At 38.5% G+C, this 14,911-nt stretch overlaps 1 protein-coding gene across 1 annotated transcript; it reads right to left on the bottom strand.

Moving 5' to 3' along the window:
• On the bottom strand, positions 1-12,400 carry LOC104589129 (homeobox protein knotted-1-like 2). Its single transcript, XM_010247335.3, has 5 exons — positions 11,339-12,400; positions 11,095-11,217; positions 10,758-10,893; positions 3,508-3,758; positions 1-648 (listed from the first exon to the last, which is right to left on the bottom strand). The coding sequence occupies exons 1-5, from the start codon at positions 11,738-11,740 to the stop codon at positions 445-447; spliced, it is 1,116 nt and encodes a 371-aa protein (XP_010245637.1). The 5' UTR covers positions 11,741-12,400; the 3' UTR covers positions 1-444.
• Positions 12,401-14,911: the final 2,511 nt, after the last annotated feature.

The following is a 14,911-nucleotide window of genomic DNA, read 5'->3' as shown; positions in this document are numbered from 1 at the left end:
TGAAAATTACGCCTTCATCAACAGAAAGCTAATGATATCTACATGGGTCGACCTTTCTGGATGTCTTAATAAGAAGAGCTTATAAATATTAAACATAATACAGACTAAAAGCATCCCGCAAGAACGGTGGAGCTTCAGATATCGATCGATGACAAAAGGTTACTGAACAGGCAGAAAGCTTGAATTCAACGTAATTAATGGAACCATTGAAAACCCATCCTACCCATCTCACGTCAACTCATACCATATACATAATATTAACAAGGCAATGATAACAATTGTGGCAACAATAAACAAATACTTGGCATGCAAGAGCATGAACCTGACCATGACCAAAATGCTGCAATATAATCAAATCATGGCCAGACGGTAATAACCACCCACACCGTACTCTCGTGTGAATCGCACAGGAGTTGAGTAACTCCTTCACTTTGTGATCCTTGATCACGGGCCAAGACGATAAGAGCCATCACTCATAAAGTGACCTTCCATGTAAAGAGCGGCATTCTGAGGATGTAGCCCATCCATAACTACAAATTGCATATCTTCAGAAGGTTTCCAGTGTCGTTTCCGCTGGTTTATGAACCAGTTGTTAATTTGTTTCTGGTCTAAACCAGTTGACTCTGCCAAAGCCACCTTCTCTGTCTCCTGTACAAATGCCAAGTCAAGTCCTCAATTAAGAAAATACAACAAACTAATACGAAAAAACTTTTCTTTGGGGATGTTTGTTTATGGGATTTTGAGAAGGGGGAAGTTGGTCAATGTGATTCACCAAAAAGACTCGCCTTTTTTCAGATTTATGTGGGGATTAGGAAACTTTTCCATCTTGACAAAATCACCAACACTTGGATGAGACAAAAATGTTCCTTTTGATAATGAAATTTTTATGGCTAAAATAGTCATTATGTTATTTACCTGAAAAATAAAAGAACATGGGTAAATGCACTAACCCTTGTAAATGTTTCTCAAGAAAGGGTTCCAAAGGTAAGTGCATTTACCTGGGTAAGTAACTAACCGAAAAGCGAACGGGGTCTATAGGATCAGATCATAGGCAGGGTAATCTTGCTAGACTGACTACTCATACTTATTTCCACAATCTAAAACAATCTTGTGGCCAGCCAATCCAGACTATAGGATCAGATCATAGGCAAAAGGGGAAAAGAATAATCTCTCGAAGGGAATGTTAAACAACAGCATAGGTTAAGCCTGGTCTTTGAATACAGGGGCCCACCAGATATACCACGGAGAGTCTGTGGTTGTTCTGTGGATTTGTCCTGCGCTACCTATTTGGATTGGAGGGGTGCCAAAGTGACCATCTTGACAACTGGGCCATCCGCATGACATGCAGTGTTTGAACAATATAAACAGTGCAAACTGCAAAGTACCATATCCATATGCAAATACAGATTTGACCAACCCTTGTGCTTGGCAGTTGGCACCACTCTGTCTTTTAACCTCCTTAGGTTCCATGTTGCAAAACAGCCTCCTCTTAGGGCTATTGCTTTGTGCCATGGTAACATCTCAGGCCGGCGAGTGTGAAAATGCAGATATGAGGTCAGCCTTTCTGTGCAAAATAGCTTCCCAGTAAACCGGATTGCTGGGAATGGATCTGGCATTGGGTAAAGGCCATTTTACAAAACAGCTTCCCAAAAATTTTGGGAAGGATTAAACACCACAACGACCATCATCTCCAAGGAAAAAAGAAAAAAAAAGGGGGGGAAAGTTATTTGAAGAAGCCTACTCGCCTATTGTAATATCAGACCCTTCAAAACTCAGATTGATAAAGAACTTTATATCTCATGGTGGACTAATAAGTTTTAGAAACCTATGACCTGTTGCAATCTTTTAATATCTACCAAGAGATAGGGATCTTGGGCCAGAGAAGGCCTTGGCTGAATTTTTATAGGGTAGTGAGAGCATTTTCATCTGCCCAAAGGCTTGCCTGCAATAAGTTAATAAAATTAACTATTATAAAATTTAAAATGTAAATCTAAGTCTATATTCAAAGTTGCAAAATATAAATATATATATATATAGATTTTATAATTACCAAAATGGACAAGATGGTACAAAAAAATGCTTTGAGGTAACCAGTTCATTTTTAGCTCAAAGCTCTGACGGGCATCTAAGACATTGTCATTGAACAAATATTTGCACCCACCACTCAATGAACTGAATTTGCTTTTAGATTGTATGCAAATCCATTCCTAGGATACAGCAGAACCTTTAGTCATCGGGAACAACAAGCAAGAAAAGTTCAAGTCCCTCTAAAGAACCCTTCCATAATAGCAGTAAATTTGCTTCAGAGGGGCAAAATGAGACAACTTTTTGTTTGTGGAAAATGTCTCTGCTCACACCAATTTATAGATATCATACATGAATGCTTGTATGTGGATTACTAGTTTCTATGTTTTGTTTCTCCAGACTTCATAATTGAAGTGGTCAAATCCCACGGTTCCCACCATGGTCAGGTTTCTCCATTTCCCAATGTCTCTCTCAACTCCCTCCCGCTTTTATAATTCAGATTTTCCCAATTGATGGGTTAAAGCTACATAAAAAAAAATCACTTAAGTGGGTTAACATATTACTGTAACTTGCTTTTACAGTGAAGGTAAAGAAACTTATCAGCTGCCACTTCCAAATGCAATCAACTCTCTGTTAACCACTTTAAGCCCAATTTGTAGTATATACAGTCCCGATCTATTTTGTATGGAACAACAAGTGTATATCTATAAAATATCAATATTATTTCAAATACCTCTCCATGCATAAACTCGACAGAACACATGAGTCACTTCCAGCATAAAAATGTTTAGAACTAATTCAGGCAATTTCAATCCCAGTGGAAGGGTGAGTAACAAGAAAAACAAGGAGAAGCTATGCAGAGCCAGGGGCTTGTCCATATATTGTTTGCACAGGAGTATTTTTGCTATATTATTACTGTGGTTATTCTCAGATGTTTATGAACTAGGAAACCTCAAAAAACCTAATGCAATGATTTGAGAATAGTGAATTTAGCATGGAGCTTAGTGATCTTCCCTGGACATAGGCAATTTCCTCTGATGCTATATCATTATTGTAGTTATTCAGCTGTTTACTCTGATAAATTGTTTAATATTCTCTTCTTCTTCTTCTTCTCCATTTATCTTCTTTACAACTAATGACTATTTTTTATCAACCCAAATTTGAGATGGTCTATTAATTAAAGAAATCTCTAGGTCATCCATGCTTTCATTCCAGCACTATGGCTCAGTCCTATGCCCCACCATGTCTTGGAATGTTCTGTTTAAACCCCAAAATAAGCTACCATTTGGATGGATTCTGGGCCAATTAGATTTCTTCCCCTAAAGACCCTATTACAAGAACTATCTCCCAAATTATTTGGACAATTTAAAATGTAATTTGCTTTCCAGAAAATTTAATCAGATAGTGACATAACCATTCTAAGAGCAAGCAATTGTCAAAGGATATTAATAATTGGAAAGAAAGAACAACTCAGTTGCATACCGATGGGTACGGCCATTTGTAGTGCAGCTCCCACCAATTGAGTAATTTCTGTCTAGCTTCTTTTGGCAGTTTCCCTTTCTTCTTTTTCTTGGAAAGCTCTTGCTTGAGACTACTTAGGTAGCCACTATACTTCTTCAGCAGGTGATTCTTAAGTTCCCTGTCCTCAGCACGTGGATCAATATCAGGGAGTTCCATTTCTCCACCACTATTTTCTTGTTCCTCTTCAGATGAACCAACTTCCTCATACTTGTCTGTATGGGTCAAAGTTTAATAACATAAATAATAAGATGGAAATTACCTAGTGGATAATCATCTTTAAATTGTGTTGATAACTTTAAAAAAAATAATGTCCAACTAATCACAAACTTAAAATAAAAAAGAATTGGTAACAGGTTTGTTGAATAAATTGCATAAAATTTATGAGGAAATCATGTACCATAGAAGCATGAAGGGGCAAAACCAACCACTCTGGCATGATGAATATGATGGTATAGACAGTCAAACAGTCAGATAACCAAGAAACAAAAAGGCCCCCAAATTCAAAACATGCAGTTGAGCCAATTCGTCACAAACTGGGAGCAAAACTAAAATCAAAAGTGTGGATCCAGATATCCAACACTTCTACATAGACAACTTGCTCAGACTCATCTGGGACATGATAAACGCAAAAATCCACAATCAACTTGTTTGAGACCCTGTACGCCTACTTGAAAGAGCAAACACCTTTACCTACCCTATGAACAGTCCCCATCAAAGAGAAGAAAGAACAATGAGGCCTCTACAAACACCAAACATATACGTTTATTTAGATGGCTCATATGATCCAGCAATGGGTACCACGGGTATAGGTTTTATAATATTAACATGTGATCAAACAGTTTTGTGGACAGAAAGCAGAAGCATCAGGGCCTCTTCCAGCTCCCAAGCTGAATGGTGGGTGGTGATCCACGGTCTCACTAAAGCTCGCTCATGGAATAACTCTATTGTGACTCTCCTTTCTGATGCTTTAGGTGTTGTGAATAGTATCAACAATGTGGAGGAGGGAGGATTGGCAAGTGAAGCATCTCATAGAAACTGTTTAGAATCTATTAAACTATTTTGATAATATATGTATAAAGTATGCAAGTAGAATCTCTAACTTGACTGCCCATGAACTTGCATATAATGCTTGTAAATATAGAACTTATAATTTGGTCTAAATTTTTGGCATTTGAAACAGTGTGGTCAAAATATGTATCTAGAGCAACTCATTGTTTCATGGTAGTAAAAAGAACCAAAGATCCATTGCAACCAAGATATGTTACCTCTTCAGAACCAATAAATTCATCACCTTTATAAACTGTTTCAACATTATCTAATTTGTTACCCCATCAGAAGCGACTTCAGTGTCTGAATACAGTATTTTAATTTCCAGGATTAGTAGTCAATTATAGTGCAATGGAACATTCCTGCAATTTTTAGGTGCCCCCTCTCCATCTCCCCCTGGAATCAAGTTGGGGCAAAAACAAAAGATCTGATGAAGCTAATAGAGTCATTGTTATGCCCACTAACATTTTCTGCACTTACAACTGTAAATACATTTCTGTTACCGGATCATGTGTGGAAATTGGCTTGTAAGAAAGCAGGTTTGAAGCTGATGTGTAAGAGAACAGTTGAGAGGCGTTTGAATTATGTGGTTCAGACACTGAGAGGGTTTGATTCAGAGAGTTCCTGAGCTGAGGCCGACTGTGTTAGCAGGTCTGAGCTGACTGTCGAAGCCGTCAAAGACGATGGAGAAAGACCCCCATTCCACACCCCTAGGTCTGAGACTATTTTAGAGGAAGGTACTCCGACCACGGGTGTTCAGGTAGAGTCTAATCTTGTAGGACTTGGCGCGGAGCCGTCTAGGAGTCCAGAAGTGGAGGGCCTTGGGTCAGTGGACTCTTGTGTAGAGAGAGACATCCAAGTGGCGAACTCAGTTGGTCTGGTCTTTTGGAGCAGAGAAAAGTTTGCTAGGGAGGCGTTTCAAAGGTTCGAAGCGGAAGCAGAAGAGGCACGAGCTAAAGGAAGAATCAACAGTGACAAGGGAGATTTCAATACCCTTTCAGCTAATGCTGACAATGCTTTCAAATTTGGGGGGCTTCCACGAAGTAGGAAGCTAAGAAGGCTTGTTTTTAAAACTATGATTAATTAGTGGACTCCAAGAAATATCAATGAAAGGAAAACTTGACACAGGTTTTTCTTGTTCCATGATAGAACAACCACAACTTTGGGTAAAAGAGTGCTTTGTGCACTTGGATTTGCACAAGTACAGTAACTTTTTTTGGGGTGATTGTGGACGTGCCCTTAAGGCTACTATAGAAATGGATACTAACATATCTGATTACAGAAAGAAAGAATTTAGAATAATGAACACCCAGCCATGGTTTCCAGAACTAGATAAATTCAAATATGAAGATGTTCAAAACAGAACAAATGAATGCATACTAGAGAAAACAAATAATAATTAGTACAGAAAATGGACAACAAAAGTCACCTCCTTTTAAAGATAGGCTAATTTCACACCAGTCAATGGCATAAAAAGAATACAGGAAACTATTTCTACATTTCTATTTTGATAAACCAAACTGTTCAGAACCATCCATCAACCAAGAATATAAACAATAATAGCTGCTATAGATATTAAGAGAAAAGCAGATCATCATCATCATCATACATGCCTTATGTAATTTGTAAGGCTAACATACAATTAGAAAGCCAGCCCCTACTTGATAAAGTAACTTGACCACCAAGAAATTCAATAACTATCTATGACATTGCAAGGAGAGGCAGTAGGAATTGGAATTTCAAGTGTGAATTCCAACTTTCCAATTCACATGAATTAGGGTATCCTTCAAATAACAATTCATGTATTTTGCCTGAAATGAAATATCCACCTTTGGTTCACACATCTAAATTAAATTAGCTAAAAAAAATGGATCCACACCTCTTATTCCATTTGACCCATGACATCAAATGACACGTTAAAAATACAAAGAACAAAAATAGAAAGAGGAGAGTGGCAGGGGCATACTCCATTTTTTCATTAACGGTGCATAGCCTTAATAATTAGTCAAATGTACATGTTTTAGAAGACAAAAAACAAATATATTGATTCTTATCATTATAAGCAGGGGTAAAAAATGGGATGTACTCAAATCAAACCACATAAAAATAATATGCAAGTATGAGAGAGAGAGAGATTACACTAAAACCATTGCAATACAAATACGTGTATATATGCATACATATGCATTACATACAAATATATGTATTTATGGTGATGATGATGATAACAATAACAATAAAAATTGTTAAGTACTTTGGAATGAGTTACTCGTTTCAATAGGATAAGGGGTAACCTTTATGGTTGGTAAGTCTTCATTTCTATATTTTTTTTCATGGTAATCCCTATGATTATCATCAATAATGTCCTCTTCTTGGTTTCCTATTTCGTGATATTTTTTCTGGCTGAGATCCACCTACATCAACTGATAGATATGCATTGCATATCTTTACTAGGTACTTATCTTCATTTGATCAAGAATTACAGTCAAATGCACCCCATTCCTTGGCCCCACAAATTATCCATTCCTTTTTCGGCAATGAAGAAATAGTTATTATTTAACTCAATAAAAGTTCACAACAGCCTCTGGTGGGTGTGGTATCCATTTCTTGAATCTGACTGTGAACTCTCAAATATATTTATTCAACATCTAACCTCTGCAAAAGGCTGTTAATTGGGGGAAAAATCATCTGGACATGGTTGGCCAATAAAAAATTCTCTTTGATAATGATTTTAGGTGCTCTTACCATTATGAACCATAACCTCAAAACCTCATTCTTCTGCATTTTAGGTGCTCTCGAATTGCTCAAGTTGCAAAATGTTATGCTGTAAGTTATTCTTTTATTCTTGTGTATTTTCCCCTTTAGGTGGTCTCACCTTCAATGAAGATGGAAGCATGAATTTAAAGACAATAATACCTAACAGAAAATCTTAAGCTTTCTCAAGGCCAAATGGAGGTGGGGGGATGAAAAGGAAGTTAAAACACCAGACAAAGGATGAAGAACAATGACAGGAGCAACACTCAGCCTGAAACTAAATATGAAGTGAGTAGGGCTGTCAACAGAGTCTGAAAGTCCAACATCTGGTCCTGTATTAGATTTGAATTATCCGTTTACATAATTGGACTGCATTTGAATTTGACCACATTCGATCTGATTAAGATCCAAGCCCAACTAAATTTTATGGCATACATAATATATAAAAATAGTCATACATATATACATGGATAACATATGTAATTATATAAAGTTATAATTCATAAATTCAGTATTTTACATATATAAATCTATTTCAAACATAAATTCCTATAATTGCCATACATATCATTAATAATGTCTTTAACTACATTTATGGTTTCAAACCATATGAATAGAAAGAATATAGCTCCACTTAGTAACTCCAAAGGGCCATTACCCAATTTATTTGGTCCTAGCTATCTAAGCTTGGTAAGGGTAGACTGGATATGGACTTAATTAACCTTCAGCATTTTTGCATAAGGTGACTGCTCTCAGACTTAAAATCATGCACTCATGCTTGTGGGCCTGATATTTTACCACTGCAATAATCATTGATCAAATGGTTGCTTACACACTAATAATCACCAAAGGATGTTTAAATAACAACCATTTGTAACAAATAAAACAATAACTTAAGATCTGAGAAAAATCCAAATTCAGAAAAGACTTTTAAAACCCAAATCTATAATTGACCAACATTGGACAGTAAACTATTAACTCTCTCAAAACGTGTATGATTCACAAGTAGTATCTTTGGATAGGACAGATTCTATGACACCCATCATAAAAGTTAGTTAAATATCATTTATAATATTTCCAGGTTTGTTTTAACTCTAATTTGTATCAAGAGCTTCCTAAAAATCTTGAAGAATTTGTGAGAAGGCTATACTACTTTGTCTTTATTTATTTGATGGCTAATTCATCCATATTCACCTCTTACAAATGTAGAATCATTTCAAGCAGTTCTTTTTTTTTTTTTTTTTTACTTCATGTTTATTTTGAAATAATGAGATTTTATGAGGCTTAAGCCTCACATCTCACCACTTACACCTCATTATATCAGAAGACTCTAGTGCCTCACATCATGCTACCACATTTCAAAACATTGGTGTTGATCCTTCAAAATTATGAAACAAGAGAAATGATGAACCTAAGACACCAACAATTACTCGATAATGATAAAAACACGAACATCAAGTCAGCCGACAGTGTTTCTTGGACCACCTTTGAGTCTTGAGCATATATATGCTTTTATCTACATAAAATTAGGCCCCGTTTGGCGTGCCTTCTCATGTAGGCTGTTGACTTTTTAGAAGTCCGAAAGCCCACGTTTTTGTCTTTTCATGTTTGGTTGGAAAAAGATCTACCCACCAAAAGCTGCAGCCCTGAAAAGACGAGGGAAGCCCTTTTCGGGCTATTTTCGGGAAGCTCCAAATGTGATGTTTCCATTTAAAGTTAAATCTGCTTAACCAAATACACTTTTTCTACAACCTGAAGTCAAATTGATATAGCATTTACAACACCATGGTTCCAAACACTGCCTATGTTAACAGCTACTACCATTCTGATCATTTTCAGTTTAATTTATTAAAGGTATTCAATTTCTGAATACAATATTCCAAGTCCAATATGAATGTGATGTATAAGATTCAATTCAACTCCAAATATTGAAAGATCAAATTGGATCTAGTTATATCCATTTCGATATGATCATCTACAGCCATATACATCTGATTGTCATCTTGATGATTAAAAAAGAAAAATCACAAGAAATGAAGGTCAATGTCTCCCAGCTAGAATATCTGAGTTACACGTTTTATTTGATAAGAATAATCGAACTATCTCATTATCATAAACTAAAGAAAAAAAGAAAAAGAAAAAAAAAAAAAAACTAAGCCTTCATCTTTAGTCTAGACAGAATCTACTAACTATTTACTTCTGTTGGGCTGTATGGCTAACTGCATCAAAAGTAGTAAATCCAAGGTAGGCAGCTAAATACAGCTCAAAACATCTTTCTTTCTAGTGAATATTTTTTGAAGTACAGGCTCCCGATTGCAGACAATAGACAGATATATTACTTTCACCATAATCAATCTAACCTACTTTTCTAGTAATAATAAAAAGACAATGAACAATTCCGACATTCCCTAAATCTATTTGGTTATGGGATCAAGAAGACATGAGGAATATGGTAGCATGATTAATTATTAGAAAATAAAGAAGAGAGAACCAGAGGGAATTACTTTGGAAGCAATCCTGACATAATCGTACCAGCAGCTGCATGAGGCAAGCACCGATAAGAACAGCACCCGATGTTCTTCGTTTATAATAATCTAAAAACAAGCTTAATTTAAATAAAAAAATCGAGAGAAAGAATAAGCCCGGAAATGACGACAATCATGAATCAAGATGCCAGCTTTCTCAAGGCATAAACTACCCCTAACCATAGGAGTAGAAATGGTTACATTATGTATATGCGTTTGTCTGTGCATATAACTCAAATAAGGGAGGTGTGTCAAACTCCGCACCAACCAATCCACGAGAGGCGAACGTGTACTGTTTTCATCTTTTTTTTTTTTCCCGATATTGTTAGACTTAGAGCAGTTTGTCCATGATTTCTCTTGTGTAAGGATTTTTGAAACTTGAAAGCAGAAGAAAGAATGAAATCGTTTTTACTCTACTCTACCCCTCGAGACAGGCGATCTAGCTCGTCCTCTCTCTCTCTCTCTCTCTCACACACACACCTCACTCAGACTCAGAATTCGTATGCTCTTTGATCAGTTGCAACTGGCTGTTGGGCTTCTTTTTTCTGTTATCACACGTTAACTGGGTCAAATTTCAATTTCTTCGCTGGACACGAGGGTAGTAATGAGAGAAATACTGACTCCCAGTGACTGCTCTGCGGCTCTCAGACTTGTATCCGTACGGTTCGAGTGCAACTGTAGATGGCTTTGCTTGGGATAGGCAAAACCTACTCTATGACAAGACCCCATTTTCCATCACGAACCAGCTGCTCTCTCTTTCCGTTTCTTCTCCACGTTGTGGCTACCTGAGCTGATCTCTCCCTCTAATTCGGCTTCTTTTCGATCTATACTGGTTTGACGTATATTAGGTCTCAAGGGGAAGAAGATAAAAGACTCGAAGAGTACCTGCAGAGAAGATCCGTACGGGTCCATGACTTAGCGTATTAAGCTGAGCTTCAATCCTCCGCATGAACTCCATAGCCTCTTGCAAAGGCCTGGTTAGCTCCTCTCGATATTTCACTAGCATGTCGTAGTATGCTTCCTATGGTTTCACATTAATCACAAATTTAAATTAAGCAAATTATCCCCAAAGTAAGCAAAGTAACTTCAATAGAAAAGGCGAGAGCGAGAACGAGCGAACGAGAGAAGAAAAAAGAAGCAGCAGCTGCTGCTTCAAATTCAATCAATCCATTTGAGGTTATGTAAAGAGAAACGAAGACGAAAGAGAAAAAGAGACAAGTACCATGAATTGATCCAGTTCAGGGTCTGTAGAAGCACCCCTGCAAGTGACTGTTGATCGCTGCTGCGTCTCAAAGTCTCGGCGAACCGCCGTGAGTCGAGCGACTACTTCAGGTGGAGCTCCAATCTGTTTTACACATATAAACATATAAGAGGGACAAAGCCCACATATTTCCAATGAAATTTTCTTTTAAGATTTTCCTTAATAATAACTTTCATCTTATATAATTCATTAGGGCCGGGGGTACCTTTTGGCATTCCATGTAAGCTTCCAAAAGGTTAGAGTACTGAGGATGCGCAGCGATCTTGGCCTTAATGGTGTCCACCTCGTTTGAGCTTCCATTCACTCCTCCTTGCTGATGATGCTGCATAGTTTGATGCCCACCTCTAACTAATGGGTACTGAAATTCTTGAATTTGTTGGGAGGAGCTCGCCTCGGTTTTGACGATCGGACCCGGAGGGGCTTCGGAAGGATAACAATCTCCTGATTGAAGATGAAAGGTGTTGACTGGAAGTTGGGTCTGCTGATGGGTCACATTAGAGTTACTACTGGTTCTTCCATATATGGAAGAATTGGGTGCAAGAACAGGTGTAGTATACATGAAACTCCCTCTTGTACTGTTGTTCTCGCTCAGTTGATTGTACTCCATTTTCTAAGAAACTTAGTCGAAGAAAACTAAAAACCCAAAGGTCCCAATCCCTAAACAGAAAGTGATAAAGAGAGAGAGAGAGAGAGAGAGAGAGAGAGAGAGAGAGAGAGAGAGAGAGAGAGAGAGGAAGAAACAAAGAAAAGAAAAGATTGTAGGAAACTTGGGGACTACTAGTGTTCTACTACTAAAAAACACAGTCCAAAGCCTCGAAACAATGGCAATGGCATGTGGGTATCCATTTTCAGCTCGAATCGAAGGGTTTTCCTCAGCATTACGGATCCAGAACCTTGAATTTCTTCCCTTCTGAGAGGAATTAACAGTGGAGGTGAAATATCCTCTCTCATCTTAAGTTGGCTCTCATGGTCATGGGTGGCGTTGCACCGGAGGCTCAGCATAGTAGCGGTGGTAACGCATACCATGTGGTACGTCACATGATGGACCTCATAAGTGAAGATGCGCCTCCTTAGGTCGGCCGGCGACGGGCAACGGCACCGTCTCTGCTCTCTGGTTGGGTGACAAGACGTTCTTAGAACTTAGGAGGAAGTTCTTTTTCCCTTCTGTTTTAATTTCTTTTCTTTTTTTTGGAATACAAATGCAAACAACCACAGGACCAATAATAAAGGGTATGGTTGATGAGGCGATGGGAGATTTTTATATATGTAGACATAGATTATATAAATATATATTTCTTTCCTCCATCTCTTTCAACGACGCCTCTCGCCTCACGCCTTTAATTTTCACTTTCTTTTCCCAAATTTCCCACTCCATCGTACTAATTATTGTTATGAAATGCTCTTTTAGGCATTATGTATATAGTATGCTTCTGTAGGTGATAAAAAAGGGTTCCAGCGATTCGGCCAAAGTCCAAAAAGCTTCCCCACCCCCAGTATTTATTTATTTCTGTAAGTACTATTCCTCTCATGGTGTAGATAGCAAATTAAACGGCCGGGATTTATAAATTATACGACGTACTACTATTCATGCAAAACAAACGGGACCCAATCCAGGAGCAGCCTTCTGATCTGTTGCTACATTCCATTAGACGTTTAAACAACCAATTCAGTATATAAATATATTTTACAAGGATGCATGAAATAGAAAAATCAAACACCATCGTTCAGATTTCAGAATGACGTCAGAAGTCAAGATATGGATATATGGGGATTGTGTTTGTTCTTAATTCTGAGAAAAAAATGAATGTGCTCCAATCACTTCCCGAAATCAATTTGTTCCGAGAGCCCCATTATTTCTCTTATATTAAAACTTCCTTTTTGGGTGAGGTCCCACTACGATCGATCTAACTTTCCAATGATGCGTTTCAGAATCCAAATTACCAAACAAAGGTAGAAACTTGAGAAAAAAAAACTGGGATATATAGTCTCCACTTGTATCATGTGTGAGAGTGAGATAAATAAATAGTTAAATACACGTAAAGAAACAGTATTACATAGATATATATATATAGAGAGAGAGAGAGAGAGAGAGAGAGAGATGGACACGAATGATCAACAGCTCCCCCAATCCAATTACTCACCACCTACCATATTTAACAGCTGGTAGTTTGGAAAACCACAGCCACCGCCGATGACGTAGACCAACGCCTTTGGCAGTGGGTGATCACTGTTGTGTAAATCCACCGTAGTTGAAAATGAATTTGCTGCCGGGAAACAGCTTTAATATTTCAACAGTACTTTCGAGTAATTCCGGTTTCCTCGTTAACTTTCCGTCGTGGAAAGCCATAAATTAGTAAAGTAATCAGTCAAACAATGAGAGGACTGAGGAAGCATCAGGAATGCCATCGTCTTTCCCCTGCAACCGACGAGTACGTTGCTTAAACAACATTTTGGAGGTAGGTTATTACTCGATTAAAGTTTGATCTATAAAGAGTTTTGTTGTACTCATACTGGTTAGAGTTTTACTTTCTCTTTTTAACTGTTTTCTGGGTGGCATTGAATGCATCTTTAAAAGATTTTGAGGAGAGGCAGGGCGGGAGTACATATTCCAATAACCATGATTACTGCATATAATCTGGCATGCATGCATAGTTGATTACTGCATATACCCATCAGACAGATTACTGTAGGAACTTGACTTCACTGCGCGTCCCACTAATCTCCTTAAAATAAAAATAAATAAAACCGTCAAATGAATCAACGTGACAAACTAAAGGGCCAGGCTACCTCCGACTCCAATTCATAATGAAAGAGTGAGGGAGAGACATGGGCAGAGGTGTACGAATATCTTTTCAAACGGTAAACAGTAGAAAGGGTTCTGTTTTGTAGGTATTTTCGAGCCAGTTGCAGGTGTATCATCACGTGGAGAGAGATGGAGAGAGAGAGAGAGCAGAGGTGTGTGGGTGTGGGCCGGTCCTCTCTGGGATCTGGACGAGGAGGAGCTGGCGGCGTCGACCAGATGAGACCACCATCCCCCAAATTGACAATGAAAGAGAGGCAGAGTGTATGTGACTGAGACTGTGCAGCTGCCTCCACTCCACACTCTTTCTCAAGGTCTCTCATCAGTAGTCTCTTCTCTCTTGCACAGAGGGAGGAAGGGGACCCATCGACCATCACTCTTAATACTCCCGGGACTCCCGCGCTCCCCTCTTTAATGGGACCCACGACCGTCCTTCCCTTTTAAAGATGGATTGGACGTTTCGTTTCCACAAGACAGGTGAACCACGAGACGATACTGAATCCCTGAATCCCCCCTCGTCCAGTGGCGAATGTCACACCGCTGGGTCATTCGTCTCTTCCCAATGCGCTCCAACTCCATTCCTTCTCCTCACTCCTCTCCTGACGTGGGTCTTCGTCTGGGCCTGGGTCGGACACTGATCAGATAAGAAATGAATTACTGTGTGTTCTCTGCACATATATACTTTTACCAAAGGGCGGGGATCGATCCCCGATCGACAGTAGGTAGCTTAATAGTAAGAGAAGAAAAGAAAGTGCTGCACTCGACTTGTGGCCTTCTTGTACAGATCAACTCAACAAAGCCTATCACAGTCCCAGCCATATCCCATATGGGTCAGTCAACAAAACCTATATGGGGTTGCCTAGCTACACTTCTACAGCAATGTATCCTATGTTCTCTCGTTCCACTGTATCTAGGGGGGGGGTAGGGGCTAGGGCCATTAACTGTGTTTAAGCCTTGAACAAGGAAAACCAGAGCCTG

Source organism: Nelumbo nucifera, chromosome 5, assembly GCF_055504915.1.
Source record: "Nelumbo nucifera cultivar China Antique chromosome 5, China Antique-T2T, whole genome shotgun sequence".
NCBI classification, from domain to species: Eukaryota; Viridiplantae; Streptophyta; class Magnoliopsida; order Proteales; family Nelumbonaceae; genus Nelumbo; species Nelumbo nucifera.
Note: the sequence above shows the minus strand (reverse complement) of the source record. Positions and strands in the feature narration are given on the sequence as shown.